Source organism: Sphaeramia orbicularis, chromosome 9 (genome assembly GCF_902148855.1).
Source record: "Sphaeramia orbicularis chromosome 9, fSphaOr1.1, whole genome shotgun sequence".
Lineage (NCBI taxonomy): Eukaryota > Metazoa > Chordata > Actinopteri > Kurtiformes > Apogonidae > Sphaeramia > Sphaeramia orbicularis.
Genome location: NC_043965.1, coordinates 56,773,821 through 56,788,475, shown reverse-complemented (window position 1 = coordinate 56,788,475; position 14,655 = coordinate 56,773,821). Strand labels below are relative to the sequence as shown.

The 14,655-nt window shown below is 40.7% G+C and overlaps 1 protein-coding gene across 5 annotated transcripts in view; it reads left to right on the top strand.

The window, feature by feature from the left end:
* msh3 (mutS homolog 3 (E. coli)) overlaps nucleotides 1-14,655 on the top strand; it is a 200,187-nt gene that overhangs the window by 148,275 nt on the left and 37,257 nt on the right. For all 5 annotated transcript variants that reach the window (XM_030142646.1, XM_030142645.1, XM_030142644.1 and 2 more), the window contains one exon: nucleotides 7,063-7,249. In XM_030142646.1, the coding sequence (XP_029998506.1) occupies nucleotides 7,063-7,249 (187 nt within the window). The remainder of the gene's footprint in view (nucleotides 1-7,062; nucleotides 7,250-14,655) is intronic.

Here is a 14,655-nt window from a genome sequence, read left to right as displayed (position 1 = left end):
CAGTAGCCAGTAATGACAAAAATTCTAACTACAATGGTGAATAAAATATGGTCCCAGATGACTTTTTTAAAATTCTGGACTTGATGCCTGTGCCGATCAAGTGTAGCATTTATAAATGGAACCTCATGCATGGGCTTTACTGTGGACATTTTGTAAAGGGGCACTATCCCAGAATTTGTGGGGAAAAGCTGAAATTTGCTGTGTTTGGATTTGAATACTGTTCAGTAAAAAGTCCTCATTTTGACACCATTATATCAGAAGAGCTCTTTAGATGACACTGAGCATATATGAAGAGGCTCAGCTTTATACTCTGGAGGATTTGGCTGCAGTCTAACAGTGACAAACCCAAACTGGCTGAAGTCGTCAAAGTCCGTTTGAAACTGGCCAAATGTTAGTTGAGAAGGTCGGAGCTCTAAGGGGAGTCTGTTAAAGTCCAGAGACTGCAGTTTTCCAAAACAGGGTTACAATGGCATATTGAGGCCAAATGGACTTCCTGTTGGTGTATGGGTGACATAGTGTTTGGACCTGATGTTTGTGCCGCCCACTATGGTACGTTTAGGTGAGACCGATGTGTCAGGTGTTATGGAGGGTGTTTTTGAACCGTTTAGGCCAGGGCTCTCAAACTCATTTTCTTCCAGGGGCCACATTCAGCCCGATTTGATCTGAAGTGGGCCGGACCAGTAAAATGATAACATAATAACCTATAAATAATGACAACTCCAAATTGTTGTCTTTGTTTTAATGCAAAAAAAAAACCCCAAAAAACAATTAAATTATGAAAATACTTACTTTTATAAACTATCCAAACAAAAAAGATATGAATAACCTGAAAAAACAGAAATTTCTTAAGAAAAATAAGTGTAATTTTAACAATATTCTGCCTCAACTTATCATTTTTACATTATGGATGCATTATGCATTATGGATCAGATCTACAAAGACACTAAACACTGAGTAACAGGCAGAAAATAGTTAAAATTGTGCTTAATTTTGCTTAGACATTTCAGGTTGTTCATATTTGTTCAGGTTATTCATGTTTTACTGTTAAAGGATAGTTTGTAAATGTAAATATTTTCATAATTTAATGTCATTTTTTGCACTAAAACAAAGACAAAAATTTGAAGTTGTCATTATAGGCATAATGTAAGATTTTTTTTTTCATATCAAACGGAGAAGAAAATATGGAGTCATTATTTTTTGTAGGTTATTACGCTGTTATTATTTTACTTGAGATCATATTGGTCTGTATGTGGAACCTGAACTAAAATTAATTCCACAGCCTTGACTGGAATTTTTGCACTTAGTAAATTCATCCCAGGGCCGGATTGGAACCTTTGGGGGGCCGCATGTTTGAGAGCCCTGGTTTAGGCACACTCATTCCCAATGTTCATGAAATATCACACTTGGTACAACTTCTAATGTACGTACAAGAAGACTAAAGGTCCATTTGTGCTCAGCGTTTAAGACACGTGCATGTGGACGGAGCCTTCTGTCCTTCCTCTGCGTTCACTCTGTTTATTTCTTTTTTTTTTTTTCTACTCTGTTCACTTCTGTCTGTCCTCTGGGCTTTTGCAGAAGCGTACACAAATGGAGGAAACAGAGCCATACCACCAGAAACAGTCGGGGCAGTGTTGAGATTTGGAGAATAATTTCCAGAAATGACAGAATTTTTCAAAAATCTCCTTCTTGTTTTTGTTCTTGTTCTTTCTTCTTGTTTTTGTTCTTGTTGTTCTCCTTCTTCTGATGCTTACACCATTTGAAATGGACGTTCCTATTATGTACATGAAGTGAGCACAAATGGGCCTTAACTCTTACAGTTTTAAGAGGGCCATCATAGTACTCAATTCCCAGCCTTTAAAAATCAGATGTAGCAAAAACAGGACTACGAGTCTTCCAAAAAAGCTGGAAAATGTGCTAAAAAAGGTGTGAGGGGATAATAAACGGACTCTATTTTCAGACTTGGTTCATTTGGTGGAAAGGAGGGACTCACTGAGAGCGGCAGGACTTCTTAGTGGGGGATTGTGGCTGTGCTTCCACTCCTCATCTCCTTTTCTGTGGACAGTATGAAAAGCCCACTCTTCTGTCATAGAATTCTGTCTTCCTTTGCGTCACATGCTGAAGACTCAGCTGTCATAATTTCCCCAGGGTGTTGGACCTGCATGCACATAGACACCATAAATTGGCTAATGAAATGCAGGAGCATGTCTGCCATGCCCCTCCTCTATATAGCTTGCAGTGTAGCCATGGTAACACACATGTTAGAGGCTCCCGGTGGTGATCCGTCTATCGACAGGTGCTACGTTCAAATTCAACGAGGATGTGAAAAAGAGCGGTTTGGAGGTGAGAACAACTGACGGAGCTGTGGCATCTGTGCTTCAGCTGGACTGGAGTCGGTCTGTGATGCTGCATACGTGGAGCCCAAACATCCAAGCGTGTGAAGAATTCAACATGATGTCATTGTGGACGCAGTAACGATGGACTGACATGTTCCTGACAGATGGTAACACCAGAGTGTCCAGGCTACACTTGAGTTAATGCTGGAGTCAACATTTTAGATTTTGTGTGTGTGGTTTTAAATGTTGTCTTCCTATTCATCAGTGCAACACCATTACCCATCAGTCCACTTAATTTCATGTCCATCCACTCAGTAGTCTAGTACATACAGTGGTGTGCAAAAACACTTGTCAAATCTTCAGAAGCTGGTGGGTCTTTTTTTTTTCCCAGAGCCTGAATTTCACCTTTTTTTACCATTGCAAAAGGCAAAGGTACTAAGAATATTTCACCTACAAATGTATCAGTCCAGTCCTTTTTTTTTTTATGTTTTTCTCTAATCTTTAGTGTGGTCCCCCCTTTGGCAACAATCACAGCAGCAAATCTTTCTGTCATTGTGTCAATGTGTTTTCTGAGAGTTTCAACCCCAGTGTCATTCCACGCTCTCAGAAGCTCATTCCACAGTTTCCACAGTTTCCACAGTTTCCTGAGGTCAGGGCTGTCAAACTCATGTCAGTTCAGTTCCACATTCAGCTAAATCTGATCTGCAGTGGGCCCAACCAGTCAAATAAGAACAGAATAATAAATAAATTATGTCAACTCCAAACTTTTCTCTATGTTTTACAGTGAAAAAAGTAAAATTACATGATGAAAATGTTTCCATCTACAAACTAACCCTTCAAACAATGTGAATAACATGAACAAACTGAAAAACCAAATTGTAGTTTTAACAATATTCTGCTTTAGTTTATCATTTCCACATGTACCTAATAACTTACAGATCACATTGGATCTGCAGATACACAAAACATTTAGTAACAGGTGGAATATTATTAAAATTGTACTTCTCTTAAGACATTTCAGGTTGTTCATATTTGTTCAGATTACTCAGATTTTTGGCGAAATTATACTTTGTTTTAGTGTAAATACATGAAAATATTTACATTTACAAAGAGAAACATTTGGAGTTGTGATTATTTCTAGGTTATTATGAGCTTGAACTGCTCTGAATGTGGAACCTGAACTAAAATGAGTGTTAATATCTTCAGTGTAATTTTTGCCTTTCACAAATTCATCCCCAGGGCCGGACTGGACCCTTTGGAGGGCCAGGTTTGGCCCCCGGGACGCATGTTTGACACCTGTGCCTTAGATTGTTGCCAAAGGGGACCACACTAAATATTAGAGTAAAATGTAAAAAAAAAAGGACTGGACTGATACATTTGTAGGTGAAATATTCTTAGTACCTTTGCCTTTGCCTTTACCTGCGCAGTCTGGGTATTGGTGAGCACACCTGCAGATGGATTGGTGATTTTCTTACCAACCGTCTGCAGTCAGTCAGGATGGGGCCTCATCACTCTTCTGTCCTGACAGTGAGTACTGGGGCCCCCCAGGGCTGTGTGCTCAGCCCCATGCTGTACACTTTGTACACCCATGACTGCGCACCAATCCACAACAGCAACATCCTTGTCAAATCTGCAGATGACACTACTGTGGTGGGGCTGATCCACAACAATGATGAAACGGCCTACAGAGAGGAGGTCCTGAACCTCACCACCTGGTGTTCCCTTAATAATCTAGCACTCAACTCCTCGAAAACCAAGGAGTTGGTGCTGGACTTCAGGAGGAAGAGGGAGGATCCACCTCCCCTTCTGATCCGAGGGGACACCGTGGAGAGGGTCAGTGACTTCAGATTCCTGGGTACATACATTTCTCAGGACCTCACATGGGGCAGAAACACCAGTGCCCTTGTGAAAAAAGCACGGCAGCGCCTGTACTTTTTAAGGTCACTGAGTAAGGTGAACCTGTCCCAGGAACTGCTGCTGTCCTTCTATAGATGTTCTGTGGAGAGCATCCTTACCAACAACATCTTAGTGTGGTATGGGAGCAGCTCTCAGGCTGACAAGAAGGTTCTGGAAAGAGTCAGGAAGTCAGCCCAGAGCATCATAGGAGTCCAGCTGTCCTCAGTGTCAGACATCTATAACAGCAGGTGTCTGCGCAGGGCCAGAAGCATCACCCTCGACAGTTCACATCCTGGACACAGCCTGTTCTCACTGTTGCCCTCAGGGAGGAGGTACAGGTCCATCCAGGCCCACACCTCCAGATTTAGCAGCACATTTTATCCAAGTGCAATACGGGTGCTGAACACACTGCAATGACAATACCTCACACAGGACCTATACTTAACATAAGTCATAGTGTTCAGCCAGGGTCAAAGTGCAATATATACTTAGCTCTACTGTTTCCTTTTTGTTTTGTTTTTCTCGGTTGGTGACATGTCTGTTTTTATACTGTATATATATTTACACTTCCTTTCTTCTTTAAACTTTTGCACTACGCATCACCAGAGAGTTGTCCCTTACAATTTCGTTGTACATATGTATAATGACAATAAAGGCATTCTATTCTATTCTATTCTATTCTTTTGCAATGGCAAAAAAGGGAAATTCAGGCTCTGGGGAAAAAAAAACAAACAAACAAACAAACAAACAAAAACACTAGTTTCTGAAGATTTGACAAGTGCTGTAATATTTGTGCACACCTCTGTATATAATGTATATTCTCTTCATTATGTCCCATGTCTTGGGAGGGAAGGACATGGGACAAGATTTTAAAAAATTCTTTTTTTAGTAGAATTTTCCACACATCTGTCTGAATCATTTTGTTCATGGTAAGCACTGGCATCTTCAAATGGGTGTCAGCCAGTAAATCATTTCGGCTCTAACTTCTGTTGCAGTTTTTTTGTGGATGTTCTGATGCTGTCCTTAAGTTTCATGGAGAACTTTATTGTAATATGACAATGATATTGATCAAATCTCATCCAAAAGTAAGTTATATCTACTGTTCTCAGATGTGGCCCCATGCATGACAGGAGTCCTCTGATTACAGTGAAAGGTTCAAGGAGAACTCACTTTGGTATCCCCAGCGGAACATTTGGTGTTTGCATTTTACCAGTCCTCATACATACATACACACACACACACACACACACACACACACACACACACACACACACACACACACACACACACACAGTGCCTAGCATTAGCACTTAGCTCAGGGACAACCTGTGACAGGTGTCGTATGCATTTCCACATTAAAGGATCTGAAAACAACTCGGCCTGTGCTCTGGGTTTTGTTGACTTGTATGTTTAACTCAGTGTTTTTCAACCTTGGGGTCGCCTGGAATTCAAATGGAGTCATCTGAAATTTCTAGTAGTTGATAAAAAAAAAACAACTTACAAATAAAAACTAAATGGTAAATTGACAGAGACAATCCCAATCCATAAAATACATGCTATACTGAGTGTGAAACTGCAGCACTGTGGTTGTGTTTGTGTCAAATGTTCACTGTGGTCAGTTTCAGATGCTGCAGCTCTTTCATAATTCATAGTTTCAGTTCTTGTTTGTTCAGTATTAATTGTCCTCCTTGTAAATCCCAGCTGGACTGACTGGACAGATCCTGAGCCTTTGTGCAGTAATCTACACCTGGATTTACTGCCTCTGTCCACAATAATATATATTATATAGACTATATATATATATATATATATATATATATATATATATATATATATATATATATATATATATATATATAAGTTTTAATGTTAAAGTTAGCATTTCGCATCACATTAGCTAACATGACTTGCTGCCTTTTTCATTACAATGAAATGACATGTACTTATGTAACTGGACACAATGTGAGTGAAACATTAATACATAGTTGGATTTAAAGCTTCTATCAGATGCACATTTTTTAATCACTCTCTTGGCAGATGCATAATATGTAACTTTTCAGCTTTTAAATCCCTAAAAACCACTAGATCTAGCTGATTTATTTTGTTTTGTTATGTAATAAGACTAAGCTCAGCCAAACTTCATCAGTCTGTGTGAGGACAAACCTGGAGCTTCAGCCCCTTTGGAGTCCGTAGTATATGAGATGATTGGATGGTGAAGGATTCATCTGAACTTTCGCTACATCTTGCAGCTTCTGGTTTTTCTATTTGTTCGAAGTTTTCAAAAGCTCTCCCGGCTGTTGTGCTCTCTGTGTTTCTGTTTCTGCTTCTGCTCACCCCCCACCTTCCCGTTTCTTTCCCACTCTCCTTTTCTTCTTTTAGTATGTACGTACCTCTGGAAAAAGACCTTGTAGGAGCAAGTTCACAGCTAGAAAAATGGCAGATTTTTCCTCTTGTTCGTGGGTGGTTATTATAGTTTCTGTGTGGAAGAGCAGCAGATTTTTTACCACACCATCAACTTTAAAACTAAGTGAGATATAACAACAAGAAGGATCTCAATTTCAGATGAAATTTTACAAGCGAGACTGTTGAAAAATGCTCACTGAAACGTACCACTTTTAGCGATTTAATATCTGTGACTAAGATGACTCTGACTTTGTTTAATTCTCTGTCTTTGGATAATATTTTGCCGTGTTTTACATCATTAATGTTTTAAAAAGAGGTTTCTTGGCCCCAAAAATGTGGTATTTGTCGATACTGTCTGGATACGTCTACTGAAGGGCTCAGTTCGTCTCTCAACCCTATGACTGTCTTCTTGTCCATTACTGGTTCACAGGATGGGGGCTTCAGACAACATCTACAAAGGCCGCAGCACGTTCATGGAAGAACTGGCTGAAGCCTCACAGATCATTTCCCATGCGACGGAGCGCTCCTTGGTCATCCTGGATGAACTTGGACGTGGCACCAGTACGTATGATGGGATGGCCATTGCCTACGCCACACTGGAGTACTTCATCAGGGATGTAAGTGCACATTGTTAACGGGACGTAGAACTGTTGGCACAAACAAAAAAAACACAGATTAAAAAGAGCAATGTGTGATATTACTAAGCAGAAGCTTTAAACGAACTAACATTACAATTAATTGGAAGAAGCAGCAGATTTCTGAAAGATGGAAATGTGTTCTTGTATTTACAACGGTTAGCAAACTAAAGCCTATGTCGGAATAATTTTATTCCCTGTGTGCTCGCATGTAATGCAAGGCACAGGGGGCTATTGTTCATCATATTTATTCTTTTTTTTATGACTTCTGACTTATACAAAAAACTTAGAAAGAAAATGCAGCCCAGACTGTTGGAAATAGACCAAAACATGTTATTACAAGAATGTGCAGCCTGGTCTCAAAACATGTGTTATGTTAATGGCTTGACGGATTTTGTTAAAATTGCGAAAAACTAATTTTTCCATCCGAAATGAATTGGACCATTTTCAAGTTGCTACCATTCCCAAACAATTCATGCTAAAAAAAGAAACACTCGGAGAGCGCAGACCTCCGCCAAGGCTGATCAGTGCCCCCCCCCCCGTGGGCCCCCCCATCCCCGATCACCACCAAAATTTAATCATTTCTTCCTTATCCCATTTCCAACAAACCCTGAAAATTTCATCCAAATCTGTCCATAACTTTTTGAGTTATGTTGCACACTAACGGACAGACAAACAAACAAACAAACAGACAAACAAACCCTGGCAAAAACATAACCTCCTTGGCGGAGGTAATTATTCTGTCAACACAAAACTATAAATATAATAAAGCTGAAAAACTTCCCATAAATTCTCCATATAAATGAATGAGTTCACCTGGGATCACACACACACACACACACACACACACACACACACACACATGGAAGTATTGAATTAAAGGAGCCTATTGAAACACTGCTGTAACAGGACTGACACAGACTGTGGGAGGGGCTTCTCAGACTGTGGGAGGGGCTTCTCATCTGAATACAGGTCTACAGACGGTCTGTGCTGACACACACATTCACAGATGAAGTGAATGGCAGATGTTTCTTGCTTTAACATCGCACAAGTCCACCGATCGGACAAGAGGTGAGCACACGGGTTCCAGTTCCTTCAGGACTTGGATGGAAGTCTAGGTGTAACAGCGCTACTGTGTCAGTATGCTTACTGGGACTAGCTGCGCATTTTAACATCCTACTACGTTTTGATCAAGCAGTACAAAAATACTCCTATAAACACATTTAGCTTCTAAAAATATTTGGGTAACGGTGGACTGACCTGTGCCGTTAAACTACTGTCATGTCCACTCGGCCTTTTGTCCAACATGAGAAGTACCAGGAATGTTTGGGTTGGTACCATGGACGTATTCGACAAATACTGCGTTGTTTTGGAGACGTGTGGGGTGGTGGTTAGCACTTGTGCACCAGAGGTTTTCCTCCGGGTGCTTTGGTTTCCTCTGCCGTGAAAATCAGACACATGTGGGTTAATTCTCCTGCCGGTGCCCCTGACCACGATGCTGATGAACATGTGGAGTTGGTCCCCAAGTGCCTTCAATGGCAGCTCAATGCTAATGCCAGTGCTAATGCTAATGCTAGGTGCTCTGTGTGTGTGTGTGTGTGTGTGTGTGTGTGTGTGTGTGTGGGTGGGGGGGGTGGGGGTTGTATTAGGATGAGTAAAATGCAGAAACCAAATTTCTCCTACAGGGATAATAAACCAAGTGGACCATAACGCTGTTCTTAAGGTACATGAAACTGTGATAGAAAATGTGGAGAATGACACATTGAATACTGAATGCTTGGATTTGGTTGGATTCATTGCAGTGCAGTCTGCAACAGTTTTTACATTTACATTTATGCATTTGGCAGACGCTTTTTTCCAAAGTGACTTACAGGGGAAAACCAAATAAAAGAATAAAATTAGCATTTGCTTAATATGGACATTAATCCTTCATGAATTTCTATTAAAAGTATCATTTGACATTCACGCCTCTTCCCGGAGGCTATTCCACGGGCAGGTGGAGACCTTTTCACTCAGGTTTTCGTAATCCGTTTTATCCGCCTGTGGGTGATTGGCCCAGGGGCTTCCCGTGAACCTATTTGCCTCAGGGACTGCAGATAAAATCTGTTAGCCTGAGTTCCCCCCTGCGCCACGATGAGGCCCGCTCAGCCCAGTGAGGGGACGGCTGCAGCCGCCGCATCCTTAGGTGCTCCGATTTCACAGGGACAAGTAGCATTACGTACCTCAAATAGATGTACAGGGGTTGGACAAAATAATGGAAACACCTTCACCTCAAGATGATAATGCCCCAATCCATACAGCTAGAACTGTTCAAGAATGGCATGAGGAACATTGTAATGAAGTTGAGCATCTCGTATGGCCGGCACAGTCCCCAGACCTCAACATTATTGAGCATTTATGGTCAGTTTTAGAGATTCAAGTAAGACGTGGATTTCCACCGCCATCGTCTCTAAAAGAGTTGGAGGGTATTCTAACTGAAGAATGGCTGAAAATTCCTTTGGAAACAATTCACAAGTTGTATGAATCAATACCTCGGAGAATTGAGGCTGTAATTGCCGCAAAAGGCGGAACTACACCATATTAAATTATATTTTGTTCATTTTTTAAGGTGTTTCCATTATTTTGTCCAACCCCTGTATTTCACCGTTAGTTTCACTACTCCTAAAGCTTCAGCCAACACTTTTGTATAACGTCCTCTGAATAACACAGTGCGTTGCCTTCAGGGTCCGTGTATTGATGCAGATGCAGTTAAAATGAACGTAGTTACCATTTGGTATGAGTTCTTTCTAGCCCTACATTTTGGGTTTGGCATTTCCAGGACAATGATTGAAAAATGTAAAATGAGCTAGTGATCTTCTGAAAGTCTGACTGAGACACAAGATGGTGGCACATGGTAGTGCGGCGGTTCCCACAGCCCCCCCCCCCAGATACCATAACACTGTTGAACTCATACCACAGCTGACACTCACTGGTGCCGTTCATTCCTTTATGTGTACTATAATAACTGGGTGGAATATTCAGTCACTTTTACTTCATTATGAAGTGCAATAATATGTTTACATTCCACTCATTTCTTCTCCTCCTGTCTGTTTGTTCTTTTATTATTATACTATCTGCACTTTGCATTTATTTATTTTTTTATCTTGTTGACGGCGCTGTGTCCGGCAGTGACATCTATGTCGTTGCCATCTTTGTTAGCAATGTCTTCAAACATCTGCTCGGACAAAACTGCTAGCTTGATTTATTTCAAATTGTATGTGTAGTTTCCTTGGGACAATGTCTACAAAGTTTGTTCACGGTTTTGACATTTTTCGATTTTTGACCAAGTTTTGAAATATGAAGGTTTTGCCTTTACTTATAATGTCCATATTTGGATGGTTTATAACATGAACGTGGTTACATATGTCCATGTATTTACTCCTGATCACTGATAGAAGTCATGTATGGACTTTCACTGAATTAGTTGAGTTCTCCTCCAGTGAAAGTCCCGCCCACTTGTATAGTTAGATGGATGTGCATCCAGAACCACAGGACTGGAACAGAACCGAACCTGACAACACCCCACACATTCAGCTTTGGGTTGGTTCTGGATCGAACATGACGGTGACATACAGGGGCATTGGAAGTAATTTTTCAAATGTCAGCTTTACTGTCGGTCCAGTGGATTGGAATTTCATTCATGTTACGTGTTGAAGGAGAATAAAGGATCTTGAATCTTGAGGAGCAAATGAGCTATCCGACAGACCTGTCAATCAAAGCTCGACACGGCAGGTATACAAGCTTCTGTTTGACCTGAACTTATGAAGATCTGATTAATAGAGAAAAAAATAAAAGAAGGACCAGATCACCTACATGTGGGTCCAAACACATGACACCAGAACTACTTAGTATTTCTGGAGACACATCATAATTCCAGAATACATCCTACTAATAAAGTTTTCATTTGTCTGTGTGTGACAGAGGCTATCTGAAGGGTTTTGCTAAGCAGCATATACAGCCTGACCCAAAACACTTCCAGATGTAACAGTGAGTCGGAGCACCTTTTGCTTTAATTATAACATGCAATCACCAGGACATCATCAGTAAGTTTGTGCAATCTGCCAACATTTGTTCATCATTTTATGGACACATGACACTGCTGAACCTAGACTGGACCGTCTGAAAATCCACATCATAACACGGCCCCCACAAGCTTGTGCTGTTGGCACTAGGCATGATGGGTAATCACTTCTGCCGCTCTTGTCACCCTGATGTACCCATGGGTCTGGAACAGGGTCAGTCTGGACTCATCAGACCACATGACCCTCTTCTGTTCAAACCCAGTCCAGTCTTTATGCTCTCAACCAAACTGATGGTTGTTGAAGAAATGACAATCTACTCATATTAATTCATCACTGTAGTAATTTTCCATTGGAAGGACTTGAACTTGAAGGACTTGTTCAGCGTGTCTAATATATAAAATAGTACATGCAATAGTATTTGTTTTTGGGGGGTCATTTTTGGCCTTGATTCAATCAAACGTAGAGAGAGAAACAGGAAAGTCAAGGGGGAGACAGAGGGAGGGGAATGACTCCCAGCCGGTGTCCTGGGCCACGATCAGACCTCCGATGTGATAAAGCATCAGCCAGCGTGGTGCACGTTCTGCCGTGGAAGTACCGTCAGTTTTGGATGCACAACAGGGGCGTTCCCACTGCCCTGGTTTGGGTCTTCGTTTGGATCCAGTCCAGTATATGAATGATGGACACACACTAACACAAACAAATGAGCACACAGGTCTGGTAAAAGGCTGCCTCTCTCTGCTGATAACAGGAGCTGTTTGTTTTCTATTTGAAGAAGGAGTCTGGGCACAATAGAAGGAAGTGGACCCATGGCACATCTGCTTCAGGTATGGCATATTCTCCTGTTGCTGAAGCAAGTTGAAGCAGGTAGTTCACAACTTTCAGCGAAGGGTTTTGTGTGTCGTTTTGTGTCCGTGTACACTCACAGTCAATGAAAACTCTGACACCATATTTTCCACATCATTTTTATTTGGAAACCCTAAACTGGAATGTTTTCATAGAACTCATTTGTTTAGGATAGTGGCACAGAAACACAAATCTGAAGTTTCAAGAAGAATTTCAAAACAAAAAACTTAACAACACAAAATAGTACCTGCCAAACACACAGTCCAAGAGTAGCAGTCCTGGTCCTGGTCCTGGTCCTGGTCTTGGTCTGCAGTTGTCCCTCTCTCTCTGGTCCTGGTCCTGAACTCTGAGGTCTCTGTTCACCAGAGCCTGTGGTGTTGTGGTGTTCCTCCAGGTTTGGGACCAGTCCATCCATAGTCCTGGCTGTATGACTGGAGCTCAGACCGGCCTCCTCTGTACCAGGTCCAACCCACAGACATGTGGCATGATGCGTTCACTGGACTAAGAATGGAGGCCTTTTTTGGGCCTTTATATTGACCTTTTTTGGGCCTTTATATCTGCCTTTTTTGGGCCTTTATATAGGCCTTTTTTTGGGCCTTTATATCGACCTTTTTTGGGCCTTTATATCGGCCTTTTTTGGGGGGCTTTATATCTGCCTTTTTTGGGCCTTTATATTGGCCTTTTTTGGGCCTTTATATAGGCCTTTTTTGGGCCTTTATATCAACCTTTTTTGGGCCTTTATATCGGCCTTTTTTGGGCCTTTATATCGGCCTTTTTTGGGCCTTTATATCGGCCTTTTTTGGGGGGCTTTATATCGGCCTTTTTTGGGCCTTTATATCGGCCTTTTTTGGGGGGCTTTATATCGGCCTTTTTTGGGCCTTTATATCGGCCTTTTTGGGCCTTCATATCGGTCTTTTTTGGGCCTTTATATCTGCCTTTTTTGGGCCTTTATATAGGCCTTTTTTGGGCCTTTATATCGACCTTTTTTGGGCCTTTATATCGGCCTTTTTTGGGGGGCTTTATATCTGCCTTTTTTGGGCCTTTATATTGGCCTTTTTTGGGCCTTTATATAGGCCTTTTTTGGGCCTTTATATCAACCTTTTTTGGGCCTTTATATCGGCCTTTTTTGGGCCTTTATATCGGCCTTTTTTGGGCCTTTATATCGGCCTTTTTTGGGGGGCTTTATATCGGCCTTTTTTGGGCCTTTATATCGGCCTTTTTTGGGGGGCTTTATATCGGCCTTTTTTGGGCCTTTATATCGGCCTTTTTGGGCCTTCATATCGGTCTTTTTTGGGCCTTTATATTGGCCTTTTTTGGGCCTTTATATCTGCCTTTTTTGGGGGGCTTTATATCTGCCTTTTTTGGGCCTTTATATCGGCCTTTTTGGGCCTTTATATCGGTCTTTTTTGGGCCTTTATATCGGCCTTTTTTGGGCCTTTATATCGGCCTTTTTTGGGGGGCTTTATATCGGCCTTTTTGGGCCTTTATATCGGCCTTTATATCGGCCTTTTTTGGGCCTTTATATCGGCCTTTTTTGGGGGGCTTTATATCGGCCTTGTTGGGCCTTTATATCGGCCTTTTTTGGGGGGCTTTATATCGGCCTTTTTTGGGCCTTTATATGGTCCTTCCAAACCAGTCCTCAGATGGCGCACAGACCCTCTGAGTATTACTCAGTGTGTATTTGGTCCACTTTAGTAAACAGAGTGACCCATGTGTAATGAACCATGACAACAGGACAACTGAGCATGAGCTGAACGAGCAGCACTAAGGCAGCAAGAAGTACACTAGGAAGAACTACAGCCAACTACAAGTACAAATACACACACATTTATACAAGTAGAAATAGACACACATTTATACAAGTAGAAATAGACACACATTTATACAAGTAGAAATAGACACACATTTATACAAGTAGAAATAGACACACATTTATACAAGTAGAAATATACACACATTTATACAAGTAGAAATATACACACATTTATACAAGTAGAAATATACACACATATATACAAGTAGAAATAGACACACATTTATACAAGTAGAAATACACACACATTTATACAAGTAGAAATAGACACACATTTATACAAGTAGAAATAGACACACATTTATACAAGTAGAAATATACACACATTTATACATGTAGAAATGTACACACATTTATACAAGTAGAAATATACACACATTTATACAAGTAGAAATATACACACATATATACAAGTAGAAATAGACACACATTTATACAAGTAGAAATACACACACATTTATACAAGTAGAAATACACACACATTTATACAAGTAGAAATATACACACATTTATACAAGTAGAAATATACACACATATATACAAGTAGAAATAGACACACATTTATACAAGTAGAAATATACACACATTTATACAAGTAGAAATATACAGACATTTATACAAGTAGAAATATACAGACATTTATACAAGTAGAAATAGACACATTTATACAA